General features: G+C 35.8%; 1 protein-coding gene across 1 annotated transcript; it reads right to left on the reverse strand.

Moving 5' to 3' along the window:
• Positions 1 to 1631: 1631 nt before the first annotated feature.
• On the reverse strand, positions 1632 to 17191 carry Smp_042810 (putative chromosome transmission fidelity factor; the record flags this gene model as incomplete). The annotated part of the gene is made up of 13 exons (XM_018796846.1): positions 1632 to 1741; positions 1782 to 1854; positions 4331 to 4580; positions 5212 to 5430; positions 6111 to 6451; positions 6547 to 6658; positions 7928 to 8196; positions 11721 to 11922; positions 13705 to 13995; positions 15705 to 15982; positions 16541 to 16666; positions 16722 to 16993; positions 17029 to 17191. The coding sequence occupies 13 exons, from the start codon at positions 17189 to 17191 to the stop codon at positions 1632 to 1634; spliced, it is 2706 nt and encodes a 901-aa protein (XP_018651946.1).
• Positions 17192 to 27399: the final 10208 nt, after the last annotated feature.

The following is a 27399-nucleotide window of genomic DNA, read 5'->3' on the forward strand; positions in this document are numbered from 1 at the left end:
AATGAAGTTTTTGTGCCGACTTTCATACATAAATATTACTTCTACTTTACGATGATTTATGGATATAAACGAAAGACGGAACTTCCAGAAACTCAAGTTGTGTATGTAAATATTTGTCTGAAACCTTCTGGTTCGATGGAACTACAAAAATGGTAATCTGAAACCGACCAGGGAAATTAGCAACCACCGCAACTTACATTTAAAGACTAAATTTCAGTGCACAATGTAAATAGTATGGGAGAGAGCTTGGGTCGTGAACCAGTTTCGTCACAACAGACTCCAATGTTGAGTGACGAAAGGACATTTAATATCAAATCAATTAATGATAGGTCATTATAAGACATTTCAATGCAACCTTACTAATTCTTTACAGAATATTTTATCATAATACTCTACTTGTCTTACCATTTATGTTACACAAAATGTATACATTTTAATGTGTAGACTCTCTCAGTTTATAATACATTTGCTCCTGTAACTTCATTTAACTCTGAGAAGTCAATTGCAAGTACTTAGGGTAAACTAAACTTCCCACAACTGAAATAAAGTATTCAGTACCTTAACAGACGTCAGTGTATAAAGATGCTGACCTAGCGATTGATACAACAGCGGAGACTTACATAACCTGACTACCTTTGCAACAAGACACAAGCACGTGTTTTCATGAAGTATCATACTGTCATCCGCCTGCTGATGCTAACTGAGAGATACAAGTATGATAGGCCTTTGGGGTACATATGCATATCACTGCAATGTGACCACTCGTTTTATGTGTGCTTTTATATCTATTTGGGTGGAACACATATATATTTATATGCGAATGCATGTACCCCATGATCAGTTAAACCTAAGTAGCACTTAACATGGTTTAATTAGTAACGGTTATGTCAGAAAAGCAGAGATATATGAGTGTCTAGTAGGCGGGAACCAAGTTAAATTAGGAGAACACCCGTGGGCGAACGGAAAGATGTCACTAATAGTGAACAAGTATATAAGTGAACTGCAGCTGTCTCATTATCTAAGAAGGTTTACTACAATCGGACTATGACGGAACTTTTGTTGAGTATAAATACTGTACACATAAATAAATCACACAAAAGTAAGTTATAGGTAAATCTTGCGGACAAGAATGATCACAATATATGGTAATATTTATTAAGGAAGATAAGATGTAGTCTGGATCAAAACAATTCGAGTAAATTCTCTGCAACCGCTACGTTTCAGAAAACGGTGATAAAATTCAGTTGTTAAATCTTTTTAAGGTTAATTACAAACTGAGATGAACAAATGATAATTAGTACTAAAAACACTGACCATTATATACATAGAATCGGTAAGTATAAGTAGGCAGAGAAAAACTCATCGTTTTAGGTTACTCTTGTAAGTGAGAAATCTCATAAAATAACCGAGTATCCTAAGGAAATTCATATGTAACTGTATACATAATAATGAAGATTTATATGAACTCAAAATTGTCAATTCCTCGACAAGCATACAAAAGAATCGATGTGCGCAGATCCAAAATACTGCATACAATCATTGGGATTAATTAACAAGAAAACGAAGTACGAAGTGAAATTACTTTTACCCTGCGACTATACTTAAAATGTTTGTAGGAGTTCCAAGTTCATTTACAAGAATTCTTTCATAGTAACCGGTCGTCGAACTGCATTTGAGTAGCCCTCCTTAAAGCGGTAGTAAATATCCCGATCGACAATGAACTCTCCTTGCTCACCGCAATCTATTGTACATTAGTAGCATATAAAAAGAACACAATTTACCTTCAGTTGTATTCGCAGTATTAGAAATGTTCATTTTATCATTGATTACGCGTCCAAAGAAATCTTTTTTCACCTGGGAAAGTCGAAAAAGCAAACGTTTGATGAAGTGCTTAGAAGTTTAGACTCAAACAACTTTAAACATAGTTGTAGGAGAGATTAAGGACGACATCATAAAATAAGAATCATGCAGTGGTCAAAATTTTGCCAAAAATATTCTATCCACATAATGAAATCAAGCATTTATTTTCTCAAAATTCTACAGGAAAACAACCTAGCCAAATTAAGACTATCAGGAATAGAAACCGAGTCTCAAAATGTTATTTATTAGTGTTAACAATCACGATCTTTGCTCAGAACGTTGAACAATGACCGCCGAAACATACGTAGGATATAAATAAATTACGAGATGTTCACAACCAAGAAAACAAGCATATAATCAACGACAACTTCCCACTAAACCTTTTTAATGTCAGCACGTCTAGAAATCACTTCAAAGTACATGTCAGTGCAATATTTTGATTTCAATATGCAGATGATTAGATATGTAGGCTTACAATCTTGTTGTGAAAAAACAGCAAAGCTGAAATTGATTGAGAAATATACAGAAAAAGCAAAATTATGACTGCATAATGTTTTCTAGAAATGAAATGTGACTATTTCAAATGATATAAATCCAAATAGTTCATCTTAATGATTAGCAGATTTTAAGGAAAGGTTAATTCAACAAACAAATTGCTGTGTTCCGTATCACAACAAAAGTTATTTTAAAAGCCCCCCCCCAAAAAAAAGAAGAGATTCGTTTCAATCAAGCAAATTTTAGTAAGGCAAAAAGAAAAATAACTTGAAATAGAAAATTTGGCATCGAGAAGTACCCAAACAACAATGAAATATAGAAAAGAAATTACAAAAATTTATCAGTAACTAATTATGTACATCCAATGATGGATATAAAACACTATTTACAGTTTATACAGCATAACAGACTAGAAAACAAAAAAAGGAGAAGTTTATGAATACCAAATCGTAGGAATAGTACAATTATCAAAAGTCTAATATAGTCTAATATAACTTTACCAACTATTTAATGTAGAGAATAAGTGTTTTAATTAATTAACTTTTAGTTATTATGTAGTCATTTGAACTCTATTCCAATGAATTTCAGTTATATCAACCATAAAGTAAGATTACCTTTCATAGATAGAGTATGGTTTAAAGTTGAGTTCATTAATCTATATTTGGTAAATGAATTATGATATTAATCATATATAACTGTAAACTTCTAGGAATAGTTTAACTTTGTATTATATGGACAATTAGACGAACTAATTTGTAATATTTTTAACAATTCATATTTTGATATTAACTAATTTAAATGTGCCAATATCAAGCTGTTTACTTTCTTCACCAGACCTTTACTTAGCCACGCTGGGAGGTGTTGTTGGATTGTGTCAGATTTTGGTTTGGAAATATATTGACGTTATAGTCAGGCTAATCTTGTGTTCTTTATCTGAGTTGTGTTGAAGTCCTGTAGAATAGACACTGGGTGGAACCTAGTATAGATATTCATAAATTAACGCCCCACATACGTGTAAAAAGTAAAAGGACTGTTATAACAAGAAACCCTAGCGTTATAACTAGTATCCTACCGTTTATAACATATAGTCTTACAACTTTAAAAAAAATTTCAAGTTTATGATGATTAAAAAAAGATAGGATATAAAATAATTACTAACCTAATGTTTATACATTTTTGTCTATACTACTCCTCAAATGATTTTTTCTTAAAAATTGAAATGAAGATAGCTGGACACTTGTACACCACAAAAAACATACATAGTTAAGATTATTAAATTTATGTGTATAGGAGTTAATTTCCATGAATGTTAAGACAGGTATCTAAGTTATAGTAAGATAACTAACAAGTAATCACGTCATTTAACTGAACTACTTGTTATCTATATCATATACATTTTATAAGTAATGAGAAGATGTTTTGTTTTTTATTTACTCTTCATTATGTATTAAATTTACACATATATTTTAATAGTTGAGATTATGAACCAATTGAAGCTAGACCACCATCGAAAACCTGGAAGCACTGGACGGTCGTTTCGTCCTGTTGTGGGACTCCTCAGCAGTGCGTATCCACGATCCCGCCTCGCAAGATTCGAATCCAGGACCTATCAGTTTCGCGCGCGAGCGCTTAACCACTAAACCACTGAGCCGGCATCCAACTGTGTTAATGTCTAACTTCAACCAATCCACGAAATTGAGCGACACATCCACCAATGTCTTAAGTGAGTCCCTATCTCACAACAGACCTGGTTGAACTCCACCGGTCACTGCTTCTCACTAGAACTCCAGGAGATACTTCTTGGAGACAGTCACTAGTGAGCATATGTTGATTATTGTCAGAAGGGGTTATTACACATATATGTCAGGAAAAATACGTCATAGGTCTAAATAACAAATTAAATGAACATTATAAAAAGCTATTAACGTCAATATTTGCCTAAGTTACGTAATTATTAATGTTAAAGTTACCATACCTTTGAACTTTTTGTACCAATAAGTTTTGATTTTTGTGATTCAGTATCCATTAAATTCTCCAGTGATGGTTTGGAATTCAATTTAGTGATGTCATTACAAACTTCTGATTTATTAACATCTCGATTAATCATTGATTCAGAACGTCGAACTCTTTCAATTTCTAACTCACGTGCAATAAATTGTTTAGTACCGTATCCAAGTGAGTTCAAACTACTTGACTTCGTGAAACAAGCAACAAGATCTAATGGCCTGAAATATCATATGACACTCATGTTTTAAAAGGTAGTTTCAGAGAGGAACGGTATAAAGAAAAGTTATAGCCGATAAGCCTATCTAAAATATTAACTTCAACTATTCTATAAGCCACGTATCTGTTAATTAAAAGAAAATTGATTTAAGCTTCTGATGTATGGTGGCTAAATGAAAAGTATTCGTTTGTCACTAAACTATACTTCATCAATATGTAGGGTAGTGTTCACAATGTCCGTCGGCTACATTGAAATGTAAATTATCTGTAAGCAAACTAAGGACTGATGAAACTTCCTAAATAAAATTACGGCAGTTATTATTGAGTAGTATCCACCCAGAATCCGATATGGTATCGAACACAGGACCTTTTAATGTTACCGTGAGGACTGAATTGGAAGTCAACAGCTTATATTACCAACTTCAGTTAGTGAGACACCATTTTCAATAGAGAACTAATATTATGACCTATATGATAGTTTCTGTACACACACACACACAACATGCACGAGTTCTTCTTCTATTGCATAATGCGTATTTTGAGTAGTATTCACAGATTATTAAGTAATCTAGTGATGATGTACAAAACACTGACATATTGAATCTTTTTAAAAACTAAGCAAATTTTACTTACGGATTAAGTTGATATTTAACTTCGTTACTCTCAGAATCCTGTTCTGCCAACCAATTCAAACCAAGATTTAACATTAAATTGACTAAATTGTCAAGCGCTAACTTCTCCTGTTGACTATACAGCTGTGCACTCAACGGCCGAAGAGTGGAAGCGATCAGACTCAAAAGAGTAATTAAAGTAGGTGCCATATCTAATAAAAAATGACGACGTGGTAGAAACCTAGGAAATTTTATCATCAAAAATAAGAAACACCACAATAACGGATTACGATATTGTAAAAGAAGAACTTTATTTAGAACATAAATACAATACACTAAACAAGAATCGAAATTACTGATAATTTTAAATAAATTAAATATAACTTACCAACTAAATATATGGCTCGGAGTCGAACGCACTACCAGAGATGTATATATTCTTTTTGTACTTCTATTTTATGAGTTTCAACATTATATTATGCTGTTTATTCTGCCGATTTATTCCTTTTTCTCAAACCATAATCACTATTAACTTAAGTATTACTAATGCAACGAATACTATTACCATAGTATTCATTTTGTTCATTTCATTCCATTGTATTGACGTATTGTCCCAACGTGGGTTACTGCACATATGTGCCAGTTTCTATGCTATTTATAACTAAGGGACTGATGAGATTTGTTAATAATACCCTGATAATAATACTTTTATAATCTGACACAATAACTAAAAATTTCGGTAAGTACTTAGTGTTTGATATAGTTTATCTGACAATTAACAACATGCTAAAAAGGCTTGTAGCTGTATGAAAAGACTAAAAGTGCAATCATTAGACGACAGGTCTCATTCCTAACATTTTGAGTTATAAGAGAACAGAAAACCAATTTTTACTACACAGACAAAATCAATTCACTACATACCGAAAACTGCTAAAATTACTGACAGACTTATCAGATTTACATTGAGGTAGGTTCCATTGATTTGAATATAACTGATCCAATATTGCCAAATAATGTGAACGAGTGGCAGCAGTTTCCGAAGGAGCAGAAGGCCAACGTAAACCACCTACAGATTTGACATTTCCGGTTGATGTGTTATTAGCAGTATTAAATGTGTTGAAAAGACCTGATGGTGTAGCTAAAGCCATATGAAACCAGCAAGGCAAGAAATTAGCATAGCGTAGGAGTGAGTAATTCGATTTAGTATGTACACAGGTGTTAAGCAAATCGTCAAACACAAACCACTCAGATGCCTGACGAGCCTAAAAATGGACAAGAATGATGAAACAGAAATATTTCAAATGAGAATATATATATATATATATTAACAAATCGAGATAACTAAAGTGAAACTTACTACTCGTAAGGTTGCATCCTTTAAATGACCATAAAGATAATTCTCAAATATACCCAGTGTGACTTGTTGATGATCAGTAGAGGCTTCTATAACGCCCATTATATAGGCCAGTCTTAATATTTTTTAAATAGATGAATATAAGCAACAGTTTATATGCAATAGCAAAAGTGATACAATTTGAAAGTAGGTAAAATAAATTTAAGCAATGTTAGAATTAATAATTACAGCATACTGAAGACAACGTTTAGCAATGTAATTTCTTCATCAAGTTAATATTTATGTACTTGGTTATGAGCCATAAGGTTCATGTGAGAGTTAGTGATACTACTCAACTAACTAAACCATAATAGATGAAGAGCTGAAATCTGTGAATTACCGGTTTGTATGTAATATTTTAAATAGAATCAGTACTGGACTTTTGTAAAACTGTTCTTTTAAACTTTAACAAAAGTCTAAAGAAATTACCTTATGGAATTAGAATTTCATTATGACACTCATGATTTTCAGGTGACACAATAATACTAGTGCTATGATGAGAAATTATTATGAAAATATAAAATCAACTAACAAACCTTTTTACATAATTTAATTGAATCTTGATAGATTTGTAAGAAACTCTACATTATTATGTATTTAAAATATCCTTATATCATTTCTATAATGACTGCTAGTGCAATAGTGAGATACATTGATTATTTATATAAACGCAAAGGGGCGCCGAAATATATGTGCATCACACTAGACATCTATCATCCAAATTGTGTGGATAGGGATACGGTACGGGTGCCCAAACCGAGACAGGTGATTTTCCTAGGAGGTCAGGTCACGAGCCTTTTGCCTAGAGGTCTAATCTACAAAGGCAGTAGGGTAACGTTAGGTGATGAGGTCCCATGGTGGCCAGTAACCGACAACAGGTTCATCAACCATTTGTTCCCTCACGATCCTAGAGTTCACGTGCTGCACTGGTTTGGAATCAGAGTTTTCCAACTCCCGTACGTGGACCCTCCGTGCCCACTAACCCAGTTTAAGCGCCGGAAATACGCGTTTTGTCCTCTTAAAATCGTGAACAACAACCTCGCCGCGATAAAGCAGTGAGTAGGACTTCCCTGTCAGTGGTTATATACGCGTGTACATGTGATAGAATTTCGAGAGGGAGAGCGGGCTCTCCCAACCCTCGAACATAACAAGGCATTCGGGGATTACATTCAGATATTCATAAAACAATCTGAACAAACTAAAAAAAATGAATTTTTCAACTTCAGTCAGTTAATCAGTCGTTAAAAACATAGAATTTGGCACTAATGTCTATCCAACTAATCTATTATTATCACCATTATCTAACTGCTGTAAAATATAATACACAAAAATATGCAAAACTTACCTAGCAGACTGAGTATCATGATTTTTACCATTTCTTCGCCTTGCATTATTATTATTATTATTATTGCATTCAGACTTGGTTATTCTACGATTTGAAAGTAAACGAGATGAAGGAATGGTGAATACAGCTTTCCACACATCAAATATACCTTTCTGAACATCTTTCAGACCACCGTTATGAAATTGAGACAATGATAAAATATCATTCGCTGACAAACAACCTAATTTATGGTTTATATTATTATCTAGAGATTTCACTGAACTCAAGAACTGAAAAGAAAACAAAATCTTTGAAATGTAAGTGAAACACAAAGCAATTTTTAAAACATATGATGGAAGATTTCTCATCAACGGCAAGTATTAATTTTTAGTGCCATTTCCTATCATTTGAAATGATAGAACAAGTAGGAAGTTTTTATAAACGGAACATCTTTATCTTCAACTATAAAGCTTTTCGACAATAATAATAATTATTAATATTATTATTATATTCACACACTAATTGGGATCAGATATTAAGATGGTCCAGTCCGTTCGCACATAGTATTTTACACTTGAAACAAAATGGAGGTACTTTATTACCATTACTATTATTCTGGTGTAGTCGTAAAATGAATTTACGAGTACGCATGTTATGTAAACACTCTACTTGGACCGATGCATAAGTATGCCTGCTCCGACGTTGTAGTTGACTGACTGAATTCTGATATGTAACAGTTAGCTCAACCAAATTAAGTTTATCCCAAACAATCTCAGAGTAAACATCAATAAAAATGATTATGAATTAATTTAAATACCAGGTTAAAAACCTTGAGTGAATTTACAGTCTGAATTCGTAATAAAAGATATGCAGTCAATCAGGGTACTTGGTTGATACTTACTTATATACTATCAGACAAAAGGTCATAATGTAGAATAATGTATCCCTCCTCTACTGAGATAGTACAAAGAATATAAGCTCGAAAAGTTAGAAAAAAACTTGAACTCTGGAGCAAAACCTTAGAATATTTTACAACGAACTGACGGCTGTCGAGTGTGGTTTGTCCTGTTATTACTCAATGTAGAAACAGAGCCAATGAGAAAAAGGAAAAAAGCCTATCAATGTACACCTACTGTGGTGGACGTTACACACAAGATTGCCTGTAAGTAGTATGTAGCGGAACATTCGTCAAAAGAAGAGAAGAGGATCAGTACATCAAAAGCACGGCGTAAGCAGGACATTTGAAGACTAGATGAGAAGACAGTTCGGATTCCAGAACACACCACAACGTGCAAATGGATGGTCGAACTTTATGCATACATATTAAATAAACACTGTAATGTGGTCTATTGCCCTGTCCCATATTACGAATACACTTGTAAAGTTCACTTCTACGTTGTGAAGGCGTATCTGAGAGTAATTGCTAAGCTACCAGTAAATCTTTAAATCCAAATAAACCGAAATCCGCGATCTTGGTGAACAGACATGTATTATGCACTGACTTAGGGTTCTGAATAAAGAGTTGATTGGGAGTTCTACTTGTCAGACATATACGAATATTACGGTCACAAGACAGCTACATCATCACATTTCAGTAGACGCATATATTTAACAAGAAGTACCTTTTAAATTGCAGTAGAATACATCAGAGGTTAACAATATGGTCAAAATAGTTTCGTCCCAGTCTTCCCGTAAATATATGTATACTCTATACTTTTAAAAGGTATTGTGACCTTCTGAAGAATCAATAATATTTGATTCGCCTATCATAGCTATTTCTCTAGGCAGACGTTTCAAGCCGTGAGTTATCATTTTCAACATAGCCAGTACTTTTGAATAAATGATTATCATAGGTACTGTAATCCATTTTTTGAATATATTATGATCGCTCGAAATCTATTAAATATTATCTGTTACCCTTATTATTCCACCTTAATGAGACTCCATACACAATCTTGCTTTTAACTGTTATCTTCGAGAAATTGAGCACTCTAGTTAGGGTTGTCAGCAGTTCGCCTATGTGAATTGAATAATTAATCAACACAAGGAATAATAGTGGTACTAAATGACAGGAAACGATAGATGAACCACTTTCGAAAATTTCTTATTTATCAATTTAAGTTATAAAATAGACCTGCTGTCAATATCAAAGGTAATTTTAATTATCATTATGGGGTTGTGGAAATTGTTGAGTTTATGATTGAGACCATCAATTGACTAATGTTAGACCACCATTGAAAACCTGGAAGCAGTGGAAGGACGTTTTGTCTTATTATGGGACTCCGTCGTAGTGCGTATCCACAACCCCACACGTGAGATTAGAACTCAGGACATTCGGTCTCGCGCCCGGACGCCTAACCTCTAGGCTACTGAGTCGGCATCCAACGGTGTTAATGTTTAATTTTAATCGATCCATGAAATTGCGCGGCCATCTTCCGTTGGATACCGGCTCAATGGTCTAAAGGTCAAGCGTTCGAGCGCGAGACCTAAGGTTCTGGGTTCGAATCCCATGTGCGGGATCGTGGGTGCGAACTGCTGAGGAGTCCCATACTAAAATCAAACGGCTGTCCAGTGCTTCCAGGTGATTTTAATATGTGAATTCTTGTTTTTGATAATTACGATGAGCTACACAATCAGTTTTGTTAGTTCAGACAAATGCTGATTCTATATTAGTTGGACGCTGTAATCACTAGAGCATATGATTTTTTTCCAAATGTTTTGAAATATAATGTAGTGAGAACATCTACGATACATCATATTAGTTTTCTAGTGGGCTTTGTCTGTAAACCCATAAATCCAGGATAAATTTACATGATGTTTAAAAGAACTAATGACAATCATATTATTCACTTGATTAGCCACCTTTATACAACTGATTTTCAGATGGCATCCTGGTATTTTATTGTGGGATTATACTCAATATGTCTATAGACAATTGTCAGTTGAAGACTATTTATTAGGTATAGATTTACTGACTCTTAATACGGTAGTTTGAAAGTAAACAAAACCGATTTCGTTTTAAATAGGTAATCGGTGAGAGTAGCAACTTATTTTGTTTGGTCAGAATGTACTTAAACTTAACAATTAAAATTACAACACCATACAATTAAGTTCTATTCCTATTATGTAACATCGATTCAAGCCTTTTATTATTCTTATCACAACTAGTACACCTGTCATTACACTATCAATTTGTACTTTCTACTTATCATTAATTTTGATTATGTAATCTATTCCACTGTTATCATTGACTCATAAACTGCCTTGATTGGTTTAATAATCTCGTATATGCATATAAATATTACTGTATATTAGAGTAAAGCCTGATGAGGATCTAATCGAAAACAATATTGTTCGCTTATATATGTTGTTCTAAATTAAGTATAGTAGTTTTGCATTTAGAAAATTTTGTTGGAGGATTGATTTCTTGGAGCATTTACGACTTTCGTCAATTACTATCAATTTATGCGAAATACAGCTAACCATAATATTAATTCGTTTTTCTAACAGCAGGTTTCGATAATACTATGTATGCAGAGGCTATATACGCATGGCCATGTGAGAGCATTTCGAGAGGGAGGGTGGCCCCTCCCCACTCTCGGCCGTACCAGGGCACTTGGGGGCCATGTATGGACTGTTAATTAACAATGATTTAGCGCAAGTAAGTATTGATGCAAACTTCAATAGGATTCACTATAACCAATGTGTGAATGGGCTTTTTATCCTAGTAGAAATCCATAAACAAATAACCATCCCTAGATAAAGTGAAATAATAGTGTATACAGAAATAATTACAAAGGAAATTTTTACTAACTTGCAATGTATTTAAACACGAACGAATATCTCGATCAGACATTTCTACCAATTGTGTAAGGGTTATTTTGTCAATAGATAATCCTTCTGTTTTAGTTATTAAATCAAGTCTAGAAACTAATCGACCCAAGTCAACAATGGGTATACGTATAGTTAAGCAAGGTATTCCGGGAGCTCGTAACGCTCGAATCGATGGAGAATATCTAGCGATGAGGAACAAGAATGTATTTTGCGATTAATTAATATAAAGAATTGAAAGACAGAAGCATACACCAACGATTATTTCAGAGAAACGATGTATTCCTAAACCAATGAAGAGTTAACACAATTCAATGATAGAATCCTATTTAGCATACACAGCTTCGGTTTATATTTTCTGTGTGATGGAGAAGAAATCATGACGAAGTTAGGACTTATAATCTAGTGGTTGGAAGTTGAGTGTTTAAATTACTAAGCAACGGTGTTTTCATAAATCAAAAGGCAGTTTGTGAAACTAAATGGGTCCCAATGCACATCCAACAAAAGTTAAGCCCATATCAAACTAACAGATGATTATATTCTATAAGACCGTAAAACTACCCATTTTATCTTGTAAAATGGGCTATATCAATTAAACTGTCACTTGCAGATATTCCAGTTGTAAATTTATAACTTTACCAATAAAACTTAAATCAGTTAACATTTTTAAGTATGATTTATTGACTTGGGCATACGCTTATCATGCATTATATTGACATTAACCAATTTGGACTGTGGCAATGCATTGCGCTATGTTTTCACAAACTAAATGTGGTGTTTATACAGTAATTGAACCTACAAAAATACGTAAATTTATTTATTGACGTAAGTTTTACAAAAGAGCGTTAAGTCAAATTATAAAGACAACCTTTACCAAATAGCTACTTAAAAAGGGGTTTTTGTAGAAATGTTTTCTGATTAGTGGGTGGTATTTATCAAAGATTTATTCAGAATGAGACTGCTCATCAGGATACACCCAACCTGACACTGCCACTAGGAATCGAACTCAGGACCCTAGTGTCACATGAAAAGTAATTAATCATCAGACCACTGGGCACCAATGAATGTTAATCTAGTAGTTCAATAGTTAAATGTAAGCCAATAGACTTGAAGGTCTCGAATTCGATCTCTGTCTAGGTCGTGGTTACCCACTGATGAGGAATCCTATGCTAGGACGAAGAAGCTTTCCTGGTTTCCAATGATGTCCAACTAGGGTCAATCTGTAAAGTACACAAATAACGTTTTTGATACTGGCATGTATACGAACTAAATACATATTTCAGCACAGGGAAATAATTTTTTGATAGCACGGTGTTTGATTCGATTAAGAAATATATCTATTGTGAATAGAAATTAGATTCTTTTGGTGAGAAAAGATTGACACAAATGAAAGTGTTTTATACATAGTGCATATATTTCGAATACTTTAGCTGAAGACAAAACCAGTCCTGAAAGGATGTATTAATAACATACTGATCTAAAATGTATTTACCTATGACACTATTAATCAATCAAACAAATGAGACAGATATATTTACCTCGTCCACCTTCAGATACCGTTGATTCAAGCTGTGCACACTTTATTATCTTGCTTGTATGGTGCATATTTATTTTGCTGCCTATTTGTACTAATATTTGTGTTTGATATAAATAAACAAACAAATAAATAGAAATAAGGTCCTCAGATTCCAATTTTTTTCAGATAATTTTGTTTCTTGAATCATATTTTCAATGCTTAATTTTTCCTACTGTCACTAATAATATAACTAATTCTACTACTCTGGAATCTCGTCGTGCTCATGTTGTGCAGCAAATTGAACGGGTCCACAAATGCGCTAGGTTCCACGTCACATATGACTGACTGGTTGAATCAAACCAGGCCTATAAGATTGCAGTAAACAATAAATCACATTGACCACGGCATAATACAAGTAATATATTCAAATAAACCAAACCACCATACTTACAGATCATTACATATACAGATAACAGGACGACGCAAAACTAAAGGAGGATTAGCACGTCTATTCCGCTGTTGTTGTCGTTCAGTATTAGACGGCAAAGTATTTTTTGCAGCATTCGCTAATAGTTCAACTACTACAGGCATAGCTCCGTCTATTTCATCCATGATCAAACAACACGGCTTAAGCTTTGTTTCATGATTACCAAAATTTGTCTTCTTTGATGTATTTAAACTGGTTGAACTAGAAACGATTGCCGTTAAACGATCACGTAGTACACCTAAACTACGGTCATCGCTGAAAATACAACGACCAAAAATGATATAGATAATTATTAACTCACTACTTAAGCACAGATTTAAGTAGACGGCTTCAATTTACACTTTTTTGAGTGTGAGAGCTAATGGTAACATAAACAGATATCCAAACCGTGATGAAAGTAGAGGTTAAATCTAAAAACTAAGTTTGCAACTAGACTACTCTCAAAACTAAACTATCCTTTAAACAATAACCAGGATAAAGTATAAAAAATTCCACAATGAAAATAATACACTTATTGATATATGAAGGGTGAGGAGATAACTAACGTGAAAATGATGTGCATTAGTCCAATAAGCAGTACGTAATACTAAAAAGTATGTTACTGAGTGAACTAACAAATCGCTGGAAGAAAGCAATACCAATGTTTAGCTTTTAACAAAGATATATTGTCATTAACGAACCGAGATGACCAAACACTAACATACACCGAAATTACTGCTAAGTGATTAAAAACAGTTGGCGAGAATTTTCAGACATAAGTTTATGACAATTGTAACTTATTATCAAGGTGGACCTACAAAAGTGATAGAAATTATGCTTTAATAGATAACCTAACTCATCTCCTTGTTTACAGACGTCATTAAATGACTCAAGTAGTAGTAAATCCTTATGAATTTATCCGAGTTAAAAATGTGCCTTCGTCAACAAATACAGACTCTATATTTAATTGGATCAAGTGCCAACCATTATTTTTATGGTATTCTAATAATAGGTAGAAACGTAGGGCCAGATCAATGTGCGTTTATCAGTTTACTTGCTCACATGGAGCAGGTTATATTGTCCTCACAAAGCGAGCTTTTTCGAAACACATCTCCGAACATCACTCTGCTTGGCCTTCCAAAGGATTATAGAAGTCAGTCTAAAGCACAATCTTGGAGTAGCTAGTCAATTCTGGTCACTTTGCTTCACCAGAAGCCTCCTTCAAAACCATACATACAGTCAGGAGATTCAGCACAAGAGGATTGCAAGTGAAAAGCTTATGTACAGCAAAGGCTGTTGCAATCCCCCTGTTTAAGAATAACCTTTGCGTAGAAAAACAGTGTGTTTAGTGTCTTATTCTTCCATGGTCTTAATCTTCTTTTCTACCTCCCACAATCTATTTTTTTTTATCTCTACTCCTTTCCAAGTATTTTTATAACTATTAATTAACCATTATTAGAAATTTTAAGCATTCTGTTCTTAATAGCTATTAAGTGAACAATTGTCTTCACCCTAGCACTTTTCACTGGCCGATCATTACACAACTTTCTGTCAATATCTAATTTTCGTAAAAATTCATGACAAGATACCACCTGAAGCTTTCTTCAATTAGTCAACACTATTCCACTTTAGAATGGGCTAATATTTTAGCAAATAAAATTGACTATATATACGATTGTACAGCTCAAGTAAGTAAGTGATCAAAAAAAATTAAATTTTTTAAGCCGAGTTCCTTTCTCCAAAGAGAAACAATTGTTCACACTACCGCCAGTGTTAAACATTGACAGTGGAAAACCAGACAGTATTGATAAGAAAACACGAGTCAGTCATACGAACCGCTGGTCACAGATAAATATCCAAAGTGAAAATCACAGTAAGATTTGTAGCTTAACATAAAAATCAACCACCAAACTTATTACAAAATCAATACGTCTAGAGAAATTGATAAGGATGATTTGTAATTCGGGTGTAAGTCAAGAACAAACCTCGCATTTATTTCAATTACTTGATATCCAGCATGCTGAGCCAACAAGTGAGCAAGAGTAGTTTTTCCCAAACCTGGTGGTCCAGAAATTAATATCAGTCTATATCGAGGTAGTCCATCACGAGGATTAATTTCGCCAGCTATAGCTTCAATATCATTTGATTTGTATGGTACCGGTCCTAGATTCGTGTTTGATTTAACTTGGGTTTTAGGTACTGGTGTCCCGAATACATATGGGTCCCAGGATTTCAACCACCTGAGGAGAGTTCGATTAGTAGTCTGCAACAAAACAAGTTTTTAGTAGTGTGGTGACAATAAGCAGTTAAAATTTAAAAATAGGACGAACTTCACAACTGGAAAAATGGTAAAATAGTAAATCATTTGACGCTACATAATTGATTTGCTACGAGTAATATGTCTACAACTATAAATCTAGACATAGCTGTCTATTAAGGGTAAGTATGGGCAAAATCAGTTTGGCACATTTGCTTAGTTCCATACATATATGGTTTACATTTGACCACTAAACGGAAAATTTGTATGGTATAATAACCTCAGTTAAACTCGAAATGAACATACACCAGGTTAGATAGCGGGTACTGACACATTTTAAAGTCTTACCTAACTCTTGTACAAAGTAAATCGCTGTATACAGCAAATAGGATGAGATCAAAGAAATAAGGACATACATCCACGTCAACCTCATGGTAAGCATTATTGACTGAAACAAATAAACAGGCTAACATCACCATAATCTACACTATAACGAACGACTAAAAACATGTACATACTATTTACAGTGTGGACATACCGAGAATATTAATCGACATAATTTACCTCATCTGATATCAAGTCTAAATAAGTAGATGGGGAATATTTCGTAGTCCATAACTGTGCGAAACCAGATTTGCTGTGTTTTTCTTCGATTTGTGCACTGATCATGTTAGACTTGGAATTCTTCAGCTGATATATATTTATATAAATAGATACATGACAACAAAAAATTGAAAAGGCTTACAAGTTCCTCAGCTTTATAAACTAAACCTGATGATTCATAGTTACAAAAATACTTGTTCGATTTATCAGGTAAATCATCAATATCGGATTCACTAAAACTCAGATAAAATCGTTCACCACTATTAAACGTCAATGAAACATAATCCCCGACCAACGGAATCCTTTTCAATAGACCAGCATTTCTTGATGTAGATGTGCATGGCTGAATATTATCTTGGAGCTTGTCCTTCTCATGATCAGCCACCAATGTCTTTAATATTTTTGATGAGCTACCTAAAACATTTATCAACAGAGATAACAATAATTACATTGCTCCAACTCCGGTGATAGAGTCCTCTTATGGCTAGGATTTTGGGAACGGTTATTTGTGCCCAAGTCAACAATAGGCAATTGTTGATTTTCATACTTTACTTCTTCATCAATTTCAAGTAATCTATCAAGATCATCATCACTACAGTCGCAGTCCAACATTTGTAGTGATGTGATTATTCAAGGTCCTGTACTGAAAAGGATAAGAACAACAGTGATTACTTTTTATATAAACAAGAATAACGGTAATATAAGTGACACAAAGTGGCCTGGTACTCACTGTCGATCATAAACAACGTAAAGCCTGGAGTAAATGTGTATTAGTCCAAGTTTTTATATTTCATTGCAAAAACGAGAAGAAAAGCAAACGAGTCTAAATAATGTAGTCTCAATGATAATGAGAAAGACTAAATATTTTGAATATGGACCGAAAAGAAAGGTGGGTGTTGAAGGAATAATCGAATTTAAGATCGAGAGGAGGATAAAGTGAATGCATCCGTGCCACTGCGGTTACTTCTAAACTATATTCCTCTAAGGCGAATAATGACAGATACAAAATAAAAATAAAAACAGATGACGTTAGATATCTTTATCAAAAATTAGGAGTTTGTAAGTAGCATGTGTTGAAATGATTAGAAGCGATACGTGAAAAATGAATAATCAACTTCCGATACAAAAGATCCCCGTTTATTCAACAGAAATAACATTAAGGAAGTCAGTCAGTCAGTCAGTCAGCCACAACGTAGGACCAGGCACACATAAGCATCGGTCCAAGTTGCCATACCTCATTAGCACAACAAGATGAATACCGAATTCATAGAAGTAGTTACTTCAATGGTGATAATATATAAAAGAAAGGTTGTACATAAGGATATAGTACAAGAAGAAAGACAGATATGAAGCAATTTTAACCTCTGGGTTTAAAGGAAGATAAAGAGTGTATACACCTGCGCCATTGTGATCGATTCTGAGCCACGTCACCTAGAGTCTCCAACCATTGGTTACGATAGTCACGCGGACCCCAACCAAGTAGTCTGCATCTACCAACATGGTCTAGGCCAGAAGTTAGTGACTTTATGGATTGATGCCACGTTTTGGTTTGGCCGCCCCTAACTTTCTTCCAACCATCCCCAATACTAATCAGCATTGTGCGTCGTGGTAATCGGTGTTCAAACATACGTGACGTGGCCCAACCATCTCAGTCGATGAAGATTCATGACCTCATCAACTGATTTACCATCATTTCCTAATACCCTGTGTCTAACCTCACCATTACTTACCTGGTGATCCCAGCAGATGTGAGCAATATTTCTAAGGCATCTGTGGTCAAATACCAGTAACTTACGAGTATCTTCTACTCTTAATGGCCATGTTTCACAGCCGTAAAGTAGAACAGAGAGAACTGCTGCGCAGTATACTCGTCCCTTAATTGATAGACAGATATCTCGTCTTCGCCATAGGTGACGTAAGTTGGCAAAAGCCAAACGAGCTTTTTGAATCCGTGCTGAGATTTCGTCAGACACCAACGCATTAGGGCTGATCAGACTTCCAAGAGAAGTGAAGTTGTCGACACTTTCGACTACTTCACTCCCTATCCTTAGTTTAGGTGTTGACGCAGGCCAGTCCTGGAGTAACAATTTACATTCAGAGGAGGAGAAACACATTCCAAATATCCTGGCACTGTTACTCAGTTCTAACAGAAGATTCTGCATTTTATCAGCATCTTCACCAAATAGGACTATGTCATCTGCGCATTCTAAGTCGATAAGTGGACCCCCTGGTAGGAGATCAATTCTTGAAAATTCAGTCGACGAGTGTTATTTCCAGCAATAGGTCTATAATGGAGTTAAGCAAAAATGGAGATAGTGAACAACCTTGCTGGACAACACTTGAGGTTGTAAAATCAGATGACAGTTCGCCATAAGCTCTCACTCGACTGGTAGTGTTCGAGTAAAGAGCCTTCACAAGGTTTATGCACTTCTGAGGTACGCCTTTCAATGACAGACACTGCCACAGAACCTCTCGGTCTACAGAGTCAAATGCTGTTTTTAAGTCAAGAAAAACTACCACTGTCGGACGCCGATAAGCATGCCTGTGTTCTAAAACCTGACGAATAGTGAATATGTAGTCGATACAGCCACGACCAGGTCTGAAAACAGCCTGATTTTCTCGTGTTTGCAGTTCACGAGTCTTAGTTAAGCGCACATTAGGGAAGAAGCTAAATAATTTGGCAAATGTACTACTCTTAACTACTACGACTTATATTGTGGCGAAAAAAACCATAACTATCTTTGTCAGGCTTGTGGCAGTGAAATATATCCGCTCAGGTTCAAAAATCCTTATTTTAGTCTATGAATTTCATAGGCATTTCTACTTCTCATGCAGAGAACAGTACCAAAGTCTATTATTTTATATATTCCATCAGCACAGGTTGTTTTGAACAAGATTCTGTGAAAGAGGCCCTACGTCTATATACAAACAAGAGATGCCTAAAATTCTGGAGAGGGCAAATGAGGAAGCATTTCGTACGATTTAGCGCAACAGTAAACATAACCGTGATTTATTATCTCACATCATAATGCACTTCGACACACTTTGACGTTTGAGGTGAACCAGTGAAAGGAGTCCTAGAACTCATGGATCTGGGCATCTGTGAGCCCCACTGGAAGTGTTGCGGGTAAATTTACCATTCATTCCCGAGGCCGAAATGAAATCTCAACCCAGTGAAGCCATATACATAGATAAGATATTAGTTTGGTTATAAAAATCCAGATACTCACTCAGGATTTCAAGACGTCTCACAACTGGGGATGAAGTCCTGTAAATCACGTGGATTAAGGCATTCAGTATTTATTACATACAACCCAGAATCAAAACCACTGACGAATAACTGAGATTTTTCCTACTCCGAAGGATGGCAAAAGTTTCTAAGTACTACTCTTTTCTATTCCGATATCCAACTGACTGCTTTCTTTACTTCCTACTTCACTAAGGAACGAAAATATGTCTGAATAAACAAGTAGTTGAGATCTTATTTCAGTAAATGCTGGTCGTGTCACTTATTGCAGGTATCTAAGTTATTTGTTTGCCAGGAACTGATGGCCATATTATAAACGTACTAAAAACAATTCTAGAGTAAAAAGGTTTTCAACAAACACTGAATAGGCATCGTTACAACTGGGGAGATTTACTATAGTTTACTGTGCTAACAGTTATGAAAGATTTGATTTAACTGGTCGTGCTTGATAAAACCTTAGAGCACAATTGCAATTTGAATATTCACAACTTTCGGTATTGTCAAAATAATTATTAGTAATACTCTTCCAGGCCATTATACAGATGAATCTACTTCTATAATCATCTTTAACATAAACTGATCAGGTTTGCGTTTACGATACCGTTACATCATAGGTATTAAATTTGTATGCAGTCGAATTATGTTAGCTTTTATTATTGCATATTATGATAATATATAACCCAGAAATACTACCGCTATAATTATTGTCCACTTATTAAAACATCAATCGACTAACCTGATTATGCGAATCGAAAAACTTCTGGTTAAGCGAATGACTTCAAAGTTAAGTGTATTATACCCTAGTGTCTTTCCTAATTGGAGCTTAGTTACAGGGAAGTCTCCATATGACATGTCCCATACTAATTAGTATGGGACATATTATTAGCTTTATTTGAATGTGAATAAGGGTTAAACATCAAAATTTAGGACGACAGTCTTTTTGTTGGAAAGACAAATGATGCAATTACGGATATCCAGTGGAGAACACTAAGGCCCCTTTTGAAACAGATGACCTCAACTTGGAAATACGCGGTTGATTCATACCTGCAGTATAATGTGTGTCAACCTTGAATGCATGCTTATCTTAACAAAAGTCTGTTGACTTTGGATCTTATTGTGTTTGCACCTAGTGTTGAGATACTTTTCATTGTTACCGTCTTTTGAAGAACCTGGAAGAGATAAGAATGAGCTGAAAAGTGAATTGATGACTCCATGAGAGTATGAGTTGAGCCTCAAATTTATAATAAAACCCAGTTGATAAAATATCTTTCGATGATAAATGTGTTTCAGACAAAACCATTGTCAAACCTTGAATATCTGCGGCATCTTCAGTAGTGAGTTCGACGTGATCTGGTACACCAAACAAAAAGTTGTGAGTCAAATGGTTCAAATGGTTGTGGATGGAATAGAAGAAGCTTTCGATTAACGGGCTTCCATGTCTAGTAGCAGTGGATCACCAATACCTCCAGGCAAGAACCTAGTTATATTAACGATAATGGAGGAAAAAAGAAATTGGTAAATCATAATAATATGTTATCCTTAGTCCTTAAGAATTGGTCAAGTTTCCTCTTAAAGGACTCCTGGGTAGTCGCTTGGACTAGCTCAGTCGGCAGCGAGTTCCAGCATTTGACAACTCTTACGGAGTAGAAGTTGTGTCTACGGTCTGTTCTGCTATGTTGGGTCCCCATTTTCTGGATGTTACCCCTTAGGTTAGTGTTGTGACTAAGCTTAAGTAGATGTTTAAGGGGGTGACCAGGAGTGTCAAGGATACTGTAAGTCATAAGAAGGTCACCTCTAAGACGCCTGTACTCTGACGGGCAAAGATTAAGTGATTGAAGGCGCTCTTCATAAGGTTTGAATTTGAGTCCCCAAACGGATTTCGTGGCTCGACGTTGGATACGTTCCAGAGTGTCCTTATCCTTTCGGAGGGAGGGAGGGAATACTATGTTTCCGTACTCTAAATGGGGACGAATAAAACTGTTGAAGAATATGTGGAAAGTTCTATCGTCAAGCTGGCCGAAAATGCGCTTCAATGTTATCAGTGCAAGGTTTGCTTGAAACGCGTTTTTGTAACAGTTAGCGTACGATTTCAAGTTGTAGGGTACCAACACTCTAAATGTTTTTCGACTTGGGATACTTCTAGAGAGGAGTTTCCTAAGTTGTAACTATAGTCTGCAACATGTCGCAGATGGGCTATTTTACACTTTGAAGTGTTGAAGTTAAGTCCGTTGTCGTCTGCCCAACTTTGAAGTTGAGTCAGATCCTCCTGAAGTACCAGTATATCCTTATGGTTACGTATCTCTCTCCAAAGTTTCACACCATCAGCAAAAAGCAATAAGTCAGACACTACTTGTTGTGGAAGATCGTTTATATAAATCAAGAAGGGAAGAGGTCCTAGTATTGAGCCCTGTGGGAACCCACTAGGACATTCCATAGCCTGAGAGAAAGAATCTGTTCCTTGTTTTAACATGGTATACATATAATAATAATAATTTATTCTCAAATAACAGTTTGTTACATGAGGCATGCCGGTTTACAGGCAAGATCAAATTGTTACAGAAGTTACAACTTTCAATGTTGAAAATTACTTGATATTTTATAAGATATGAATGTAAATGGATTTCGTAAGAAACATGTCAATATCACACTTGGCGCACTTTATGGAGGTAGCGTTGCAACATACAACTGATGGTCGAGAATATATTCATGCGAAGTTGGGGGCTTTGAGAAGCTTCGACCTTATATCCCTCCAGAATATCAGAAGCTTTAATAACGGTGTAAGACGAAGTCACCCGTCCCATATCTGTTTTCGGTGGGGTATGTCGAGGGGGCTGAAAAAGGTGTAAGAAAAAGGAAGGACGAAAGCAGAGCATACAATATTCATGGAGGAGTAGTTAAGGTATAACCATTTAGTCTATTTGTCTGTTACTGAAGTCCTTATTAGGTAAGAGCATACTAATATGTTAAAGAAAACCAAGTGTGAACAAGGTATGAGTGGATAAGGAACTGTATAAATGAAGGTAGTTCAGAAAGAAGTATGGGATTATGTGTATTTATAAAGTAAAGTGCTGAAAACAGTATTCTGATACAAATGGCTGTCTCCCTTTTGTTTTCGAAGCTGTTTGAACTCTCGTTTTTGTTTTCAGATTTTATAGGGTATGGAGTGGGCTTCGTTTTTAGCCAATTGTCTAGTTTGCTTGTAATAGGATTACTCGGTAGGAAGTGGAACCATTTTAGCTTTTTTTACATGATTTAAAGTGGTATTTTGCATGAATAAGTTCGCATCAATACCGTTGGTTCGTGACATCCCACTAGACATAAGGAGCCGTAATTTAATATGTTCTGCCCTACAGACACGGGTGGATTGAAGTTATCTCCCCACTATCATGTTTGCTGGTCTTTCTACATGTGATATTATTTTTCCATTATCGGATATTCTAGCCTATTTATCTATCTTATCATCATGATTTTGGAACAGACATTCAAGCTGTTAAACACGAAAACTTTTAAGCCCCTTACTAATCAACTCGCTCTATTCTAGCCCAATAATATTGAGGCCTGGTTCTATAACGTTAAAGCTGACTTCCGAGAGCACAGTATGGTAGCCCCGCGTGAAAACACCTGGTGGTAGTGAGTACGTTGCCACGTGACTTGAACAGGTACGTTACATGAGTATGTTTACTAGCTATGTTCATTATCCTTATGACACCCAAAAATGTCTGCCCTTAAACGTGTAGACCTAACCGACCGGCAACAGTAAGACCAGCTCTTCCACGATATAGAATCTCAAAAAGGCTCTGCAACGGAAACATTACCAATAATATGGCGATCATTGGTCAGCGGACCTTCAACAAAGGCTTTTTCAGACAGTACTTCTTGACCAAGATTCCCCATCTAGTGTAGGCTATCCTCGTATTATCCCAAAATAACGTCTTTGATGAAATGATTGCATCTATCGGTAAGATTCTGCAGGCCACCAGGACCTCCAGCACGGGGGGTTGTTCTGTCAGAGAACAGTCCCAGATGACACAAAATGATACTGCAGATCTTTATAATAGTCGCACCCGTCATCCTCATATTCATCATAACCATAAATACTCCAGAACTCTCCGAAGAAGCCCATCACAAAAAAGATCTGCCGTCAGACCAAAAGGGACAAATAACCCCGGCTGTTTTTGGTACCACAACACCCTTGGTAAGTCTTCTAGGAACGACACAGAACTCTGCGGCTTCCAAGACTACAAACCTCCCGTCACAATAAACTTTTTGAGGAGCTTCCTCGCCGTCACGTGTTAGTGGCAACTGTAGCCGGTAGACATAGTCATATGTCATGCTTCAATGATATGATGAGGAAATTTCGCTATCTCGTCGACACTGGCGCAAAGATAAGCATTCTAACCCCGAATACCAGTAACCGTCTATATGATCCGATCCTCAACTCACATGCAACAAACGGAAAACCGATCTCCACAAACTGTAGGAGGTATGTTTACCTTAACGCGGCTTTACGCAAATCCACTCACTGGAGTTTCGTTGTTGCTGATGTTTCTGTGCCAAGCATTAGTACAGAACTGTTAGAAGGCCATGATCTACTAAATTATCTACTTTTTGAACTGTATTTTCTGGTTGTAAGTTGTTTCCGGTCACGATTAAGCATGTAATCGATTCATACTTCAAGTGCACACTTCACAAGTACCCTGAGCTTTACGAAATGTTGCCGAGACTACTATGTGTTAACAGCAACGTTAAACACCACGTCACGACCACAAAATCACCTGTATTTTCGAAAGCACGCCGACTAGCTCCTGAAAAGTGAATATTACTTCCAATACATTGGAAGCCGCACGCAAAATGATTCTATACAAAGAGACTCTATACAAACTCTGCAAAGCAAGGTGGTAGCCATTCTAGATTACCTGAAGTCGTCCACATCCAAGCTACTCCGCATGTTTAGCGACCTGGCAACTTTTTCATAGACTGTTTATACTGAATCGCGGATATCTCGGGATATCTTTGATAGACCAGCTACATGGAAATGCGAAAACAGTCAAATTGGACGATAGTGAAAAGAAAGCATCCTCGAAAGTTAGGATAATTATCGCCAACTCGAATGTGCTTGCAAGGAACGGCATGTATTGTGCTGCACAGCACTTTCGAGACCAAGTGGAAGGCCGAGAACTTACTCTTCACCAACTACAAACCGTTTACTCCTTAGCTCGCCCTCAGACAAGCACTTTCCTCGGAAGAATGGACAACTGCAGCACATCTCACAGCTTACTTAAGATATACAACATATATCTGGTGCAAACAAAGTAGTTGCAGCCTCAATGTCTTATGTAACTTCCTCGAGCAATTTCCAAGGAATTGGCCTTTTAAACTCACCCAGCTTAAAAAGGAAGACATCAGTCTCTAACACGAGTTATCTTTGATAAACCTGGAACTATGGATCAAAAGATGAAAACGGGTCGCGGAATTTTGTGACACATCTAATGGTAGAGATCATCCAAATGACCACAAATATAACCGGCACAACGTTTTCAAAACACTACACCAACGTTCGTACCCGGGTGTTTAAACAACCGTCAAGCTGACCGTAGAACGATTTTCCCAGCCCGATATTAGTGAAGACGTGATAGATCCTCAATTTGATTTGGGAGGACCTTTATCAGATTCAGGTCGACATTCTTTGTAAGAACGTTTTATGTATGGAAATCCCTCTACATACACAGTGTTGTGATTTACTCCCCTTGGTTCCTTTAGGTGTACGTCTTGGTGATATTTTGATTTCATTTAAGATGGTACCATTTGTATTTTATTTTGATTTTGTTCCCCCTTCGTCTTCACTGAACAGTTATGTTTTACCTGATTGCGGCTATCACACTGATTCTCTCCCCTTCTTGACTGTGTTGCTTGCACTTACTGGAATTGTGGACTTTTGACTGTGAATTGTAACACTCTCACAGAATTGGAAGCACTCTGTGTTATAACGAAACTAAATATTATCTGTCGACCAACCTGTGCATAATCTGTCCACAAAAAATAGATTTACATTTGTTCGCTGCACTAGGTAATTCTCTTATATCCTTTATCAGTTTATCCATTTAATGTGATATAGATTTGACTACTGAATGAACAATTGTTGGCCGAAAAACTGAGTGGTAATGTTTGTGTAGGTAATAGTGTACATTTAAATTTACAATGAATTTTAGAATCATCATTCACTCAATTACCTTGCTTCGGTTTCAACTGGATGATAACGGGTACCTAAACTAACCTGGAAATTTATTCACCATTCACGACAGAGGCTGAGCTCACTCTAAAAAATATGTGTACTACCTTCCCTAGAATACTGCTCTTTTATCTTCTCTAATATGAATATCATAGACAAAATAACGGTAGATGTTCAAAGATGCTTTACACACCAACTGCTAGGAAGCGGCTCCACTCTCGATTACACAAGTAGGTGTAAGCACCTCTCTTTAGAACCTTTATGGCACCGTAGGCTAAGGAACAATATATTTTTCTACAGAGCAACAAATATACTATCATTCCTAACCTCCGGCCCAACTATGATTCATGACCCAGCCTATAGACTAAGAAACAATGCATATACACTATTTACCATAAAAAACCAAAAACAAATGCGTTGTAAGTTTTTCACAGTACGGTATAGCTTATTGTGGAACAGGTTGCCAATACTCATCTGTAACCGCGACACTTTTACCGAATTCAAGAGGTTAATAACCCTGTTACTAGACTCTCAAGAGCTTCGTCAACTATTCCTTGAACTCCCGCCCACCAATGAGGCGCTTTATTATGGACCGCCTAATATCCAGACGGAATAAGAATATAACGATCCCCATTGTTAATAGTATGAATATAACCAAATTACAGAACACATACTTTATCCTCTCCCATTATTCATTAATTATTAATCATGGCCTTCTGCTCCTAACCCTCACATTGAGATTCCGAATCTCCCTAATGGTTAAAACAACATTATTCTTCCTAAGTGTCATGTCCTTTTATTTTTATTTTTATTACAAGTAGACAGATAACTCACAACTCTTATGGATGATAATCAACTAAGGCCGACCAAAAACAAGCTCAAAATGTCGTGAACTTTCGTGAGTTGCTTAATATTTTACTTTTCTGACCCTGCAAATTTTACAATCTTCTACTCTTTCATATCCTTTGATTTGCTATTAGTTCTTACCATCTCTTAACCGCACGTAATCTGACCTATCTCTTATAACTTATACCATTAGTTATCTTCATAGCAGTATCATATAATGAATGAATGTCTAACCCATAATACAAATGCTTTAGCTATTTCATTTGCTTGTAACATGGAACTCGTAGGAACAGTATTCAAACTACAGGCCTTGATTAAAGCAGTATTCATGCTTACCACAAACGTAAGAGAATCTAACATCACGGAAGGAGAGAGGGTGGTGTTACCGACCAGCAAACATAGTAGTGGAGAAATAACTTCAATCCACCCGTGTCTGTAGGGCAGAACATATTAAATTACGGCTCCTTATGTCAAGCATGATGTCACGAACCAACGGTA

The sequence above is a fragment of the Schistosoma mansoni genome, chromosome 4, assembly GCF_000237925.1.
Source record: "Schistosoma mansoni strain Puerto Rico chromosome 4, complete genome".
Classification (NCBI taxonomy): domain Eukaryota; kingdom Metazoa; phylum Platyhelminthes; class Trematoda; order Strigeidida; family Schistosomatidae; genus Schistosoma; species Schistosoma mansoni.